The sequence below is a fragment of the Rhamphochromis longiceps genome, linkage group LG4 (assembly GCF_057381845.1).
Source record: "Rhamphochromis longiceps isolate RC_006_pf linkage group LG4, R_longiceps_female_GT1.1, whole genome shotgun sequence".
Taxonomy (NCBI): domain Eukaryota; kingdom Metazoa; phylum Chordata; class Actinopteri; order Cichliformes; family Cichlidae; genus Rhamphochromis; species Rhamphochromis longiceps.
In genome coordinates this window covers 16,296,105-16,311,160 of record NC_140560.1, presented here as the reverse complement: position 1 = coordinate 16,311,160, position 15,056 = coordinate 16,296,105, and the positions used below count along the sequence as shown (strand labels likewise).

The window sequence follows — 15,056 nt, the reverse complement described above, 5'->3', positions numbered from 1 at the left end:
TGGACAGCATACATGAAAGAAATGTAGATACAGTACTTAATTGACTTATACTTGACTCTTTAGTTGCCATTACTTGAAAAAGCTTAAACACGAAGATAAAACAGATTAGAGAAAAATAATTTAATATAGTATTTCATGTAGTTTGCTCTGCAACTGTAGTGTGTAATAAGACTTGCTCTCTCTCTCTCGCTCTCTCTCTGTTTTTGTTATGCATGTTAACCATGAAACGTGTTTCCATGATCAGTGTCCTGCTTTTCAGGTAAATGAAACCATTTTTAAGAAGATACTGGTCCTAGAAAGGGAGAAAGTAAGACATTTCAAATGTTTTGATGCCCAAATGTCATATGGGTGTGATTCACAATTTTATGTTCTGTGAGAGAGTTGCATTACTTAATTTGTTGGCTTGATGGAGACTTTACAGAGTCTTCCTCACGTTAACACTGCATTACAAGAAGTGCTTATTCTGTAGTCATTTTTTTCCTTTAATTCTGTTTTTTTTTTTCTTTTCGCCCAATGTTAGGCCTTTCTGACCTCAACTGTTTAGCTGCCAATAATGGTGGATATTATGCTATTACAGTACTGTTACACAGAATGTATGTTAATCCATGCAGCATTCATATTTGAATATGTTATTTTTGATAAATAAAATCCATACATTCATAATAATCACTATTGTGTTTTTGTAGTAATTTGCACCAAAAACCTAAAACCTTTTTCAATTGATGAGTAACACTACAAAAGAGTTAATATCAAACTTAACTCTAGTTACGAGTTAAATTTTACTCTATATGGTAGTAGAAATTTCACTCCGTGAGAGTTTAGTTTTAACTCCTATAAAGAGTTGAAAAATCAACTCCCGGAAAAGAGTTACTCTAACTCTGCACTAGAGTTCATTCGATGGTCACGCATGTACACTCAAATGTAGTTAATCTGAACTCCCTGAGAGTTTATTCCAAAGACCAGAATTTGCTGTGTACCCTTTTTTTCATTTTTTTTATAATGACTTTTATAAAATTTCAAGTTTAGGTTAAAGGTACTCTTCTAGTCAATTTGCAAGCTGTTTCTGAGAACAGAAAAGGCTTTAGAATATTAATAGTATTAGTAAACTGATTTTAAAATATTACTCAGCTCTGATTTGCCTTGAGTCATTTTCTAAGCTTTGATGCCACCTGCTGGTAAACCACTTTGGCAGACCTCACTAAGCAGGCCCAAGCACTTTGGTTAAAAATACCAGCTCATGTTCAAAACGACTAACTTTAGTGTTTTTAGACAGCACAAATCAAAAGCCTTTTTTCAAACGCCTTTCCCCGAAGGCTTCCTTGAAACTACTCTACCCATAATGCACCTCAAACAGTAAACAGGAAACGTATGTTTTGCCGGTCGGCACGGTTGTGGCACCCGCTACTCCAGCACTGAGTGGCCCAAACACCGAAGCTGGTGGTTTACTGCTTATTTTGTATGTAGCTACATTTAATGCTAATCACAAGCCTAGCGCTGGAACACTAGTTAGCTTTTGTTTGCAGTGTAGCTAAGGTGCAACCCTCTGTGGAAATGGGTTGTGTGGGGGCGGTGCGATTTGTTTTTGGTTTTTTTTACCGTTAGTCTGCTGGCCAACTTTAAGATGCTAAACGCTAAACACAACGAGCTGTATGAATACGTGACTATTTAAACCACAGTAATTAAGACGAAAGGCTCCAGTCGTGTTATGTTCTTGACAAATGCTAGCTAGAGTAGCTGAGCGGTTGCCAATAGAGACAGGAGGCGCTATGTGTGTTCATTTTATGCTGCTCTTAAACCCAGAGCTGCTAACAGTGACGATGAAATGATAAATAAATAAAAAATGGCAGTAAAAATGTATTCTGCTCGGTTCTGTTGCACTGTTAGCTTGATGACTACCCTTACACTGTAAACCCACCAGCACAGATTGAACATGGTAAGTCAAACTGTGCTCTCCCTCGACATTTTTTTTGTATTTATTCATTGACGATGTAACGGGGTTTCATAATCTTCGAGGATCATTTCATTATCATTCACTTTTTTCATGATTATCTGCTAAATTAATAAACTTATTTTCACTGCTATTTTCAGGCTACAAAGCCGAAGGGGAAAGCCTCGAAAAGTAAGTTAAACTTGTGCTATTTGAATCCTACTAACTTTTCTTCTTTTTTTTAATTTTTAATTTTTTTTAAATAAACTTTCAGGAGTATCAAAAATAAGGCCTGGGGCCCAGAATCAATTCGACAAAAAAGTTTAAACGGTCTTGTACCAAGTAGTGATTTCCGATGTTTCTGTGTATTTGTTTTAATGTGTAATGTATTTGCTTATATTGAGTGTAGCTAACATGATTTATTAAGGGGTTATGTATATAAAATAAATAAAAACGCAGTGTCTTTATATAACTATTATTTTGTATTTGTTGCAATTTCTGCTCCTTTCTTGGCCAGATTACTCTTTAAAAAGACACTTTTAATGTCAGTGAGACTTAGCTGGATAAATAAAGGCTTCTATATAAGTTAGTTTGCCCAAAACTGATTGCAGCTTCTACCTTGTGACAGGAATGTTGTTTGTGGCTCCAAACGACTTGATAGCAATCATGAAAGATATGTTTGACAGACAACAAGTCATTTACAAGAGTTTAAAAATGATGAATCTCTTTTGGTACAACACTGACCCGCTGGGTGGCTTTGAACAATCTAAAGCACGGCATAAAATTAGACTTTTAACTGATTTACAGCTTGATAAAGACCTCTCCCATGGTCATTCATACTACACCAAAGTAATTAAGTAATATATAGACAATTAAATGGCAGAAAAGTTAAACTTTTGTACAGTGACAGTTAGGGGAGTTTCACTGGTCTGGTCCACTTTATATTAAAGTATGTTGTATCTGGCACACAATTACATCCTTGTCCCTCGTGATTGTACCTCAGCAAAACATTGACTGTAAAATGATAAAAGCCTATTTCTACATTAAAATATAACCCAGTGTGTGTCTGTCCTGCTGATCCAAAATCATTGGATCATGAGATGTCGTACCACGACAAATACAGATATAGGCAGCAGCAGTAGTATGCCTCTCCTGCACCTTGCTGAAGTTGACTGTATACCTCTGTTGCTTTTCTAAGGTTCATTCAGGGATGATTTGCTTGACAGCTTGCTTGATGATGACAGTAAGTGAGCGCAGTTGTGCTGTTTTATCAGAATTAGTGTCTATCTTTATGTTAAAGTGTGTCATAATATTTTCTTGAATTAATTTTCCAACTAGAGCAGCCAGTAAGGACGAAAGCATCACACGATGGACCTATGTATAGGTAAGTTAGAAGGAAGATTTGTGAATTGCAATGTGCCAGCTGTAAATTATTACTCCTCTTCATGTTCTGTTTTCTTTTCCTGCTCATCTGCTACTGATTATATCTTCAGCACGCTAGCACAGGAGATAAAAATGGATGGTGCGGACACTGAGGTATGTAGGATAATATGCAAACTGGGTCATATTCACCCCGTTTTTTTTTCCTTTTGTGTTTATTTTGTCTTTTTATATTTTCTTTTGTCCAAGGACTCGGATGTGTCAGCGGCTGATCCCAGCGACATACTCAAGAGCATGAAGGTGGGTCATTAATTGAGGTTGCGGCGGCAAAGATAAAGTTCACACTGCACGTTTCACTTTTCCTCTCTGTCCTCGTGCAGGACATGGACGACATGGACGCTGACCTCTTTGCATCAAAGAAGAAGCCCAGTTCGGCTCCCGCGCAAACAAAGCCACTTGTTAGCGAAGGACCAAAGAAAGACTCTGCTGTGCTCGAGAGTAATGCAAAACCAGAGGGAGCAGGTAATTCAGTGCAGAGTGTTCTCGCATAAATTACTTTCTCATTATTAGCTCCACATTATTACCAGCTTTGAAGTTTTACATTAATAGCAGCGATCAGAAAAAGGCTTTTGTCTGCCTTTGCTTCCCTCAGATGAACCCACCAAAGAGGGGAAGAAGCCGAACTCTGCACCTTTATCCTCAGCGCGGAGTTATAAGAAGTTCACCTTCTCTGGTAAGCGAGTCTCCCCCCTCCCTTTCGTGACATCCGCTTCCTTGACTGAGCTTTGTATAAATGAACATGGTGCAGATGTGTTGTTGACTTGCAGCTTTGCTTTGTTTCTCTCAAAATGTTGCTTTAACTCAGACAGTGGTGGTGAGGATGAAGGTGTTGCTCAGACTTCGTACGCTAAAGGTACATTAGTGTGGTTGATACGTGTTTAGTCCTGTACTTGCAGTTAAGTCACATCAGTGGGTGCTTGTGGGTAGTATTTAACAGTGGAGGTGTACACTGTAAAATGTTTGCTATTCCAAATCGAATCAACAAATCTGGAAGTATACGGAAGGAATTAGATTTGCATACGCTGACACCCAAGAACAATGATCCAACTAGCAGATGGAATTGCCCTTCAGTTATTCCAATATTATATCTATACATGTAAAGGGGCAAGTATAAATAATAATTTGAACTTGTGCCTATGGATAAAGCTCATATATCCAAACTTAATGTCACAAGTTCATCTGCTCTCTTTAATTCTCTCTGCCACTGAAGTTTGTGGTGTCGTCAGAAGTAAAATGTTGTTTTTGACGGTGACTATGAACTAAAGCATAGAACAAATTACAATTAAAGAGATTTTGCTCAACAATGTTCAAAAACTTTGAGTGAGCAATCGTCAGAGATTGTTGACAGACATGCAAAACACCTAAAACAACTGATTTCTGCAAAGAAAAAACTAGATTCTGTTTGATCTAGCTTGTGTACACTTACTTTTTTCACAACAGACTATTTATATTTGTATTTTGTTCAATAAATGGTAAATGGACATGATCAGAAATATTACTCAGGTTGACTGTGAGTTCGTGTGAACTGTAGCCTCAATTTCCTGTTCTTAGCTGACCGAAATCACACCCAGTATTGTCTTCTGCTGTAGCCCATGTGCTTCAAGGTTTGACAGGTTCACTCAGAGATGCTTTCTGCAAAACTGGGTTTTTCAAGTTATTTGAGTTAGTGTTGCCTTCTTATCAGCTCAAAGTAATCCGTGTGCTCTCATCTGATCTCTAGCATTAACTACTCTAGATTCAAAGTCACTTAAATCAGCTTTCTTTCCCATTCGGATACAAAGTTTGAACTTCAGCAGGCCATCTTGACAACATCTGCCTACCTCAATGCACTGCCATGTGATTGGCTGATTAAATATGTGTGTTAATGAGCAATTGAAACGTGTGCCTAACAAAGTGGCCACTAAGTGTATGTTTCACAACTGGGAAATGTGTCAGTTAATGAATCCAGTTCAACAAAGTACAGTTTCAAGTTATTGTATTGGTATAGCAGATAAAAATAATAATAATAAAGTAAGTATTTAAGTGTTTTATTGCCCTTTTACACTCTGGGGCCCAAATCCATTATTCATAATATAAAGACTCTTATTTTTTGCAGATCTAGACGACCCCCTGGATGATTTGCTTCCAGGTGACTCAAAGCCTGACTTGAAATCTAGCTTCTCCAAACCTGAAAAATCTGTGCCATCTCCTTCAGCATCTCCCATTCTAAAGAATGAAACGAGTAAGCCTTAAACTTACCAGGATCCTTTAGTTTCCTTTCTTTTTTTAAATAATTGCCAAATGCTGAAGGCTTGTGTTTTATTCTTTGTTGATCAGCTAAGGCAACAAAGAAAGGCGAGCTCACGTTTGAGGATGATAAGGATGACCTAATGGATACACTCGGATTTGACAGCAATAAAAACAATCCCAAGAAAAAAGAGACACCGCTTTGGTCTCCCAAGGAAAGGTAACAACTCTGTTTTCACTTTTTTTTTTTCCCCTCTCACTCTCGTTGTTGTCCTTATTTATAGCACTCAAATGATGAATAATTACTGTGGTATTGCTTTGGGCTGCAGCTAAAAACATAACCAAACTCTGACTTTACAGACTTTACTAGCCTCAGTCTGGTTTGTTAGCCTAGCTGCTTTTGTGCGTCACCTCTGTTCCCTGTTGCTCTCAGAGCCGACGCCCCTCAGAGACCTCGTACCAGAATTGATGAGATTCTGGAGAGTTTCACGTCACCGCGTCTTCTGGAGCGACCACCAACGGGCGAGAGGAAGGACGAGCTTCAGTCTCAAGAAAAGCCGCAACAGGAGAAGACGTCTGCTGGGAGAGGTGATAGAGCACCATAGTTTTGTCCTTAACTTGGCTGTAATTAAATACTATCTTAAAAAAATGAAGTAGCTAATCGTTTTCCCAACTATCAGAGCCTCGTTTAGATGATGACCTCACATTTGGATCCTATCAGCCCACACTGGGATCCACTTCTGAAGGGCGTCAGTCTCGTAGACAGTCTGTCAGGTGTGCCCAGGTTTTGTTATTTACAGTTTGCTTCATGCCTACAGCTTTCAGCAGGACAGAAGTAATCTTTTTTTTCTTACGACCAGATTTTCTACTGAGGACATGAGTGTGTCTACGCCAGAAAAGAAGCCAAAGCCCACCACTCCCACATCTTCTCGACAACGCAACTCAGCTGACTGGCTGGGCCTCAAGACAGAAGATGAGCCGGTCTATCTAGAGGAGGGCATCGATATGACAAAGAATCCAGCAGAGGCTTCAAAGAGCCCCTCGTCTCCTTTACTGGAAAGAAAGCCCTCATTCACTGGTAGCCATTCCACATCTGTTGCAAAAACACCAGAAGAGAGCTCAGCCCCCGCTGACAATACCATTAAACAGGCCAAGCCTGAGGTTTCTAAGACCCAGAGGAAAGAAGGGGATGATGAGGATGACTGGTTAGCTGGGGCACTGAGCAGGAGGAAAGCTCTGTCCGCGTTAAACACAGAGGCAAAACCATCCAAGCAGGAAGAGTCTTTCACTGACTTCAGTGTTAGGTACGGTGCAATTTGAAGACAATAACAGAAATGCTACAGAGACAGAAAGAGCATGTTCTCAGTAATGATTGATAACCTGATCTCATTTTTAGTAAACAAGTAACGTCACAAACTCCCAAAAGCAGAGAAGACATGCTTCCTTCAATCAAAGAAACGAGGTAAGGGGTTTGTTGTGTAAGTCCATTAAATCCATGTTAACGTTTTGGCCCTTTTTAAAAAAAAATGTTCCTTATATTTTATGTAGTGACACTTTTCCCGGACGCCTCGGTCCTGCTGCTCATTCCACGCCTGTCAGAGAAGAAAGGTCTAATCATGGTAGCTATCCTTCCATCTTATTAAAGTCACTGATTCAGATTGCCAGCAAATTTGCCCAATTTGCACATTTACAGCAGAAACCCTTTTGACCACTCCTCTCACACAATCATACTAGTTAATGTTAATCATTAGGCTGCTTCCCGTATACTTAGAAAAGCCATCTAATACCTAATCCTACCTTGTATCACATCATTTTAAAATAGAAATAAGTCATGAGCTCATATTTTTTCTAAACCGTGTCTTCCTTTTCTCATACACTCTCCTTCTGTAGTTAACGAGTATACACCCACAGGCGAGTGTTACCTCCCCTCCACCTTAGCATCATCCCCACCAAACCCACTCCATCCATCAGCTCTTAGTTCGCCTTATCATTCAGTTTACTCTGCTAGCGATACTGATCCCTTGTTAGCCTCTGCTGTTAGCATTAGCCAGCCTCAGCTTCAGTCCAAACCCCACCACTTCCCATCCAGTACAAGATCCAAGGTGCTAACAGAGCCCACTCAGGCTTCAAATGAAACCTTGCAACAACTGCCTTTGCCCAGCCCCCTGTCTGCTGCACTGCCCGGCACAATGTGGTGTAGGTAATCTCAGGGAAACGACTCAGTTCACTAAAATACCATCAGATTTCTCTCCAGTGCCTTAATATCAGATGTAACGCCTCGGTGTGGTTGTTACTCATGTTTTTTGTTTTTTTTTCCTGCAGATCCGCAGCAAAATGCAACGCTAAACACATCAGCTGCTTTCCCACAACAGGTACTGTTACCTTCATGCATCAAGGCTGACATAATTGTAATAGATATGTTTTACCTCCACCAAGGAGGTGATGTTTTTGGCACTGCTTCTGCGTGTACTTGTCCTTCTGCCTGTCTGTGAACACGAAAAAATGGAGAAAAAGTCTTATAACTTAGAATCTATGATTCCTAAAAGTGCAGTGTGTATTGTCAGCATATAGAAAATGCTGTATAAAGATTTAAAATAAGTCACTGTTGACCTTTACGTCATAATCTCAAATTATTTATGTCCAGTTAACTGCAAATCAATACCTATTATCCATTACCTACGCCTACATAACAAACGCCTGCAGTTTGTAGAGCAGTAAAAACAAGTGCAAACCTCTTTAAGTACGTTTAAAAAGAACAAAGAAAACAAAATGAGCGCAGAGGAACTACAACACCGTTCCCTTTGAAGTAAATACCACCCAAAGACAGGTTTGTAGTCTCTGAGTTTTTCTTGTTGTCGTTTTTAATGCTTTCTTCTTTGGAACAGGCATCATTTTCAGCCGACAGTCTGCAGCAGCTGCTTCTCCAAAACCAGGTAAGGACCTCCTCACTTCCAAAGACCTACTAATGGATGTAATCACCAGATTCATCCTTTGGTTTGTTTTTAATTTGGCTACTTTTTTTCAAAGCTGATGCAGACTCAGTTGCTGGGCCTAGGCGGTGTGGTTGATGCGGGACTCCTGCGGCGACTTAAAGAAAAAGAACAACCTGCAGACTATCAAGCTTTACAGGCCCGCGTCATCCAGTTGGAGGGACAGGTATGTCCTCATGTGGTGACAAGAAGGATGTGAGGTGTGATGGGGGGAGCATTGTTACTGTATTTTTTTATTTTTATTTTTTTTTATCTTTAAAGTTTATCGTGTCATCATTCAGGTCAAGACTTTGCAGCTGGAGCGAGACCAAAGCCAAATGATACTGGAGAGCATGCAGCAGCGGCACAAACAGGATATGGAGCTCCTGGAGAACGCACACAAGTAGTCCATTCCTAGACCACATCAATTTATCAATTCAGTTTAGCACATGAAACTGTGGAAGTCTTCTACATACATGTGTCTGTAACCCAAGTCTCTCTGTGTATTTTCAGAGGTCGTGTGAAACTGCTCGAGGATTCGGTTGCCCAGCGGGAGACTCAAGCGCGACATGAGTGCGAAGACCTGATGGAACGCCTGGCAACGGTAACGCGAGCGGCTGAGAAGGAACGCTCAGAGCTTCAGGCTCAGTACCAGCGGAAAATGGCCCAGGCCCAGCAGGAAAGAGACTGTGAGGTGGAGAGACTCAGAGACCTTCAGAGGTAAACGTAGGAAAACCTGTTTTATGGCAGCAGGTTGACTATGAAATGAAAGCAAGAACAAATTTTCTACAGTTAGCGACAAATTTACTGGCTGTGAAGTTGTAGTTTCAAAAGACAACACCATAGGAAAGAAAGAAAAGAAAACCAGCCTTCTTTGCTTTATTGAAATTGGTTTGGGTTTTGGGATTTACTCAACTAAATTATCCAGATAACTCAGTGAAATAACTCAATAAGTCTCCAAATATTTAGTTTTTTATCGCAAATAGATGACTTTATGGTTTAGTGTATATTTGTTGCATTGCTGCTCAGAAAATCTATCTTGGAGATGAAGAGAGACTATGAGGATCAGATCCACAGGCTGAAGAGGCTAAAGGAAGAAGAGATCGATGCTGTTACAAGCGCAACATCTCAGACCAGGTAAGAAAATTCCCAAAAAGTCTAATTGACAGTCACATATTTAATGTTTTTGCTTCTTTTTCTTTTGTGCACGATATCAGCGCCAGTGCTGATACATGTAGCAAGCTTTTCGTGTATAAAAAGTTTTAATTCCACCGCCTTTGTCCAGGTCCGTGGCAGGGGTGATTGAAAGGATGGAGCAGTTCTCCTCACGGCTTGGAGAGCTTTCCTCTCGGGTGGAGAGCACGCACGAACACACCGCTCACGGCCTGGAGCAGGAGGCACGGCACAGAGACGAGCAGCTTCGAAGTATTTTACACACACACACGCGCGTGTGTACTTTGTACAAAATGGGTCAAGATGCAGATTGTCCGAGAACACGATGGCTTAATGTCATTCTGTGTGTGTGTGCGTGTGTGTGTGTGCGTGTGTGTGCGTTTTAGCAATGCAGGGTCATCTGGCCCAGCAGCAGAAAGCCATGGCAGAGGAGAAAGCGTACCTGAAGGACATTATTTCCAGGATGGACACTCAGCTTAAAGAGCAGCAGAGACAGCTTGAGAAGGTGATTATGAGAAATGACAGTAACAGACCAAGATCATACACCAGGACCTGCTGCAGTAGTGCATCAACGAAAAATGTCATACTTTAGATTTCTAAACATTCTCTTTGCATATTAAGAAATATTGCAGTATCATTTTTACCTCACATCAAGAGTCAACTAAGTATTTGGAATTTGTAGAATTATGGCCGAGCGCTTGATGAACCAGTAAGACTAAACATGGGCGAACGAACAAAAGCGTGGTTCATGTTTAATTGAAATCATAACATTAGAAGTAGCTGCGCAGACTGAGAAGAACAAAAAGACAGAAGATGGTCGTCCTGCGTCTGCAGAGCCTCACACAGACAGAAAGTATGCACCAGACGTGCTTCCCAACCGCACTGAGCTGATCTCCGAACTGCCAGGAGCCTCACATCCAAAAAAAACTGCTTTTAATGCTGAAGAAATAAAGCCCAAAGCTCATTTTGATGTACGATGTTGACAAAAAACATGCAACCACAGTCATAAACAGTGGTCTTCTGTCCTTTGGCAGGTTCTCTAAGATGCTCAGAGCATCCTACTTATTCATTTTTAAGCTATATTTTATAAGTGTGAGGAAAACAGCTAAAAAACCACCTATAATATAAACTGACCTTCTTCTCATTAAAGACTGAAGATGCCATTTAATTTTGCGTGCTTTAGGAGCGCTGGAAGATGACAGCAGAGCAGGCCAAAGCCGAGTCGACCCAAAGAAGCCTGGAGGAAGAGCGGTGTGTCCTCACCACGCAGATCAGCGTGGAGCGAGAGGAGCTGGAGAGAGCCAAGGTGAGGCCAACGAACATCTGCAGCAGCAGCGCAGGTGTTTTGCACCAACTTGGCGCAGCTTGACCGCCACTTGCTTCTTTGGCCTTTTCTGTGTTTTCAGAGCGCGTTACTGGAGGAGCAGAAGTCAGTGATGCAGCACTGCGTGGATGAGAGGAGGAAGCTGGCGGCCGAGTGGGCACTCTTCCACGCCCAGGAGAAGCAGAGGCATGAGAGGGCTGAGCGTGAGGTCAGCAGTCTGTTGGAGAAGAGGGAGGGCTCCATCATAAGTCTGGCACAGGTGAGCTTGAGCTTAGGTCAGCTCTTTAGCCCACACAAGTCGTGAAAAGGCACAAAAAATGTAAAAACCTTTTGTAGGAGCAAGCTGACTTGAAGCTTCGCACGGCCGAGCTGAAACAGAAGGAACTTGCTGTGGCACGGGAGCGAGAGGCTCTGGAAGAACTTAGAGAAGAGCTGGACAGAGAGAAAGAAAGACTAAGCAGCACGGCCCTGAGACTCAAAACACGAGCCCAGGAGGTCGAGGCATTCAGCAAGGTAATTTCACACTACACCGATCCCTGTGTGTAGTGTGTTGGACATGTTTTTTGTCCAGCGTGTGTTCATATTTTCCCTACACCGTGTTCTTCACAGCTCGCGGCAGAGAAGTATGAGGAGGGGGAACGAGCGTTGCAGGAGGCGAAACGATTGGAGGCGGAGCACGAGGCGCGACTGAGAAATATTCACACCCAAACAGAGCACCTGAGGCAACAGGAGCAACGGATTTTAAAGGTATGTGTGTCACTTTATGAAGCACATAAATGAATGAATGTGGTGGTTATCTTAACACTTGTTGTTACAGGAGCAAATACGATTAAGTCACCTGCATAAGGATACACAGAGGCTGGGGCAAAACCCTCCTCTTACACCTCTACCACAAATTATTGCCCCCGTTTTACCAGGTGAGGCTGAATGTTGGTCTTCTCTACTAGCTTAAAGTAACACATTTTCTGTGATCTCTAATTGGCCTTTGTTACTGTCCCTACAGACTCAGTTTCAGAGCTGCCTGCAACCCTAAATGTTCCTCCTCCAGTTTCATTTACCAGCTCTCAGTCTATGGCACTTCAGGCCAATCTGGCTCTGTGGAGATATACTGCAGAAAAGGTGAGCACATTTTTAGTTGCAAATGTCAAATATCACTAAAACAGAATTGACAAACAGCAGCTCACATGCTCTATTTTTCCTTACATGTGAAATTTTTACCCTTATTTGATCCTAAATTAAGACACAGGTCTGATTGTTTGTGGATGTTTTTGGATGAAGTCTATTTCAGTGAAGCCAAACACATCTTCTTCCCACCACCCTGGCTCCAATTCCACATTCACCTCTGTGCAGAAGTAGCAGCCAATGTGTGTGACTGAGTAATTGGCCCAAAACCTGCCCAAAGAAATTGCACATCATAGACTTCATGGCCTCTGTTTATTTCTGTACAGCAGCGTGCTATACTTACATTTTTAATGTTCCTTGGGGTGGCTGTGGCTCAGCAGGGTAGAGCAGGTTGTCTTTTAATTGGAAGGTTGTTGGTTTGATCCCTGACTGCTCCAGGCAGCATGACAAAGTACCCTTGGGGCTCAGGTAGAGTAGAAAACCAGTCTGTTTACCACTCTTTTGAACACAAACGTCTGCTCTGGCCAAACAAAATCAGAATGGGCAGCGACGTTTGGAAGGTTAAAACCAGCCCAATGCTTTCCTATTTCCATATTTATCAATTTACTGACCTAAAATTAAGAAACCTTCAAAAAAGTGGGACTGTTCTATAAGGAGAGTTCAGCGTATCTCTCCATTATCTGGGTCCCCTTACCCCAACATGTGCAATTGGGATAAATAGTCATGCAAAGCTGGTTATCAACCCAGGGTTTCACATGGAAAGGGTGGCATTGAGCATCTGACCAATAGAACCCTGGAGTCACCAGGACAGTACAGGCCTCAGTAGCAAAGACAGCAATTTTCACATTTAAGAAACCTATTAATCCATTTAGTTTTAAATTTATCCTAGACAAACTGAAAGAATATATAAACCAGTACAGTCTATTTAAGATTTTAATAACAAGTCTTCAGTTATTCATTGCATTGAGGTTTGTTCATATCTTTTATTTTGGTAACTGTTGCTAAACTGTTGGTGGGAAAAATGGAACCACAGCAAACAATCCAAAAGAAATGACGTCAGATAAACACAAGTGTTATGATCCAGTACAGGCTTTTATTGCACTTTGGAAACTCAGTCAACATGAGGCATCACAGTGCACACAGCTTTTTAATACAATCACTATTTGGCCAGCAATGCTTGAAATCATTTGTCAAGAATTCAAGTGTTCAGATTTTTGACTGACTGGATTTTGTTTTTCTGCCCCCAACAGGACCGTGAATACCTACAAGAGGAGCAGTTCTTTCTAGAAAATCTGAAAAAGAAATCTTACAGATCTTTCAGCACAGATTGACCAACACATGCTGGGCTTTCCTCCCAGCACATATGGAATCACGTTACTTTCTATACTTCAATTTTATAACCCGTAGTTTTATTAAAAAACACGTTTCTGATCCAACATGGTTTTCATCTTTCATAAAGACAAATACTGAATTTAATAGTCTCCTCTGGCATCACACTTGAGGTTGGTATTCCGTCCTTCCACAGCAGCTCAATCTGCAAGTTAGAAAATAAAATAATAAATAAGACCGTAACACTAAATTACAACATGATCAATACAATATTCAAGAAAAACTTTGCTATAAAAACATCAGCAGTCAAGCCTCAGGTTACCATGACTCCACACTTGAGTTCAGACAGGGATAACTTGTATCATCACTGGCTTGACTTTAAAAATCACAACTCTTGCATGATTTACCTGCTCAGGACCTGCTGTCTTCAAGCCCAGAAAATCTTCATCCTTTCTTCTGCTGCTACAGCACCTGTACCAGGAAACAACACATGGATGACCGAGTGCTCAGATCACACAAGCTGAAAGCAAAGAGCTTTGCAGATTCTCAGAACAGCTTTCTATCGTCAGTTATCGCATCAGACGGCACTTCCTATGCAGCAGTTTTCATCACTGAAAAAGTGGCAACAGAGATCACAAGATCCAGTGCAATACAAACCTTTTGACTGTGGTTCCTTCCTTAGGCACTCAGTGGAAAGGAGAACAGATGAGCCACGAATCTGCAAAAAACACACGTCATCAGTGAGGATCCATCAGCAGCATGTGGGTTTCACAAATAAACACAGCAGCTCAGATACCATGGCTTTCCACAAGGTTTTGTTCTCTCGGACAGGGATAACAAGTTCATCATGTGTACTGCACTGACACAAATGCATACAACTGTTAACCAGTTTTACCTTTAATCAGGAAATGAAACTTCGCCCTGTTGCAGGCAGACAAATGAATCCCTCTGCATCATCCAAACCTGTATAAGAAGTTAAATCAGTGATTGGCTGTAACGTGACACAAGCAACATAACATGGTTCGTCAAAAACGTAAATAATCAAACTTATCGTGCTTCTATTCTACGTGCCAGTAAACATGATGCATGTTTCCTTACTTAAACGAAACGCTCATTCTACCACTTTCTGAGTCCTCGACTGCGTGGACTCACTGCACGTGTTCACCCGGATAAAGAGCAGCTAACAGCTAGCACACGCGCACAATTAAAACTTCCACATATTGAGGTCTCATTAAAAGCTCCTCAAAGTCTCACCTGCTCACGGTGGGTCACCAGCAGCAACCTCAACATGTATACATGAATATAATTTAACAAAAATGAACTGCATGGCGAGAGTCAAGAAAGCTGCTTGCGCGTATCTACCGCCTGGAGAAGAAGACCGGAAATCTCGCGTGATAACGATTTTATGTGTCGTACGCGTCACATGCCACGTGACCGTGATTGGGTGTGGTTAAAAAGTTGTTTTTTTTTCATTGTTTCTCGCTAAAAATGTGTAACAACCCAATTACCATCCATGGTTATTAATAATAATAACAACAACAATAAT

At 41.2% G+C, this 15,056-nt stretch overlaps 1 protein-coding gene, 1 long non-coding RNA gene and 2 other non-coding genes across 7 annotated transcripts; 1 reads left to right on the top strand and 3 right to left on the bottom strand.

Moving 5' to 3' along the window:
• Positions 1-1,365: 1,365 nt before the first annotated feature.
• fbf1 (Fas binding factor 1) lies at positions 1,366-13,617 on the top strand. Of its 3 annotated transcripts, none has more exons than XM_085403504.1 (31): positions 1,366-1,933; positions 2,089-2,119; positions 3,126-3,170; positions 3,271-3,311; positions 3,421-3,463; positions 3,557-3,607; positions 3,688-3,829; positions 3,960-4,040; positions 4,173-4,220; positions 5,463-5,588; positions 5,684-5,813; positions 6,027-6,181; positions 6,274-6,367; positions 6,454-6,897; positions 6,990-7,055; positions 7,142-7,212; positions 7,916-7,965; positions 8,479-8,526; positions 8,621-8,749; positions 8,865-8,965; positions 9,076-9,282; positions 9,592-9,699; positions 9,848-9,987; positions 10,122-10,240; positions 10,919-11,041; positions 11,142-11,318; positions 11,396-11,572; positions 11,669-11,806; positions 11,877-11,976; positions 12,063-12,178; positions 13,432-13,617. In XM_085403504.1, exons 3-31 carry the CDS (start codon positions 3,138-3,140, stop codon positions 13,510-13,512), a joined length of 3,339 nt encoding a protein of 1,112 aa, XP_085259630.1. In that variant the 5' UTR covers positions 1,366-1,933; positions 2,089-2,119; positions 3,126-3,137; the 3' UTR covers positions 13,513-13,617. The 3 variants fall into 3 exon arrangements, with proteins under 3 accessions (XP_085259630.1, XP_085259628.1, XP_085259629.1); XM_085403502.1 differs by having other exon boundaries at positions 3,266-3,311; XM_085403503.1 differs by lacking the exon at positions 4,173-4,220 and having other exon boundaries at positions 3,266-3,311.
• Positions 13,255-14,913, bottom strand: LOC146671299 (uncharacterized). Of its 2 annotated transcripts, none has more exons than XR_014911428.1 (5): positions 14,765-14,913; positions 14,406-14,473; positions 14,168-14,228; positions 13,918-13,981; positions 13,255-13,715 (listed from the first exon to the last, which is right to left on the bottom strand). It is a non-coding gene; the product is annotated as an uncharacterized LOC146671299 (long non-coding RNA). The 2 variants fall into 2 exon arrangements; XR_014911429.1 differs by having other exon boundaries at positions 14,609-14,904.
• On the bottom strand, positions 13,817-13,886 carry LOC146671301 (small nucleolar RNA R38). Its single transcript, XR_014911638.1, has one exon. It is a non-coding gene; the product is annotated as a small nucleolar RNA R38 (small nucleolar RNA).
• Positions 14,055-14,126, bottom strand: LOC146671300 (small nucleolar RNA SNORD49). Its single transcript, XR_014911640.1, has one exon. It is a non-coding gene; the product is annotated as a small nucleolar RNA SNORD49 (small nucleolar RNA).
• Positions 14,914-15,056: the final 143 nt, after the last annotated feature.

Coding starts and splice junctions, on each gene's coding strand:
- fbf1 (XM_085403502.1), top strand. Junction 8,966..9,075: donor CTCCTGGAGAACGCACACAA/GTAGTCCATTCC, acceptor GTGTATTTTCAG/AGGTCGTGTGAAACTGCTCG. Junction 9,988..10,121: donor CAGAGACGAGCAGCTTCGAA/GTATTTTACACA, acceptor TGTGCGTTTTAG/CAATGCAGGGTCATCTGGCC.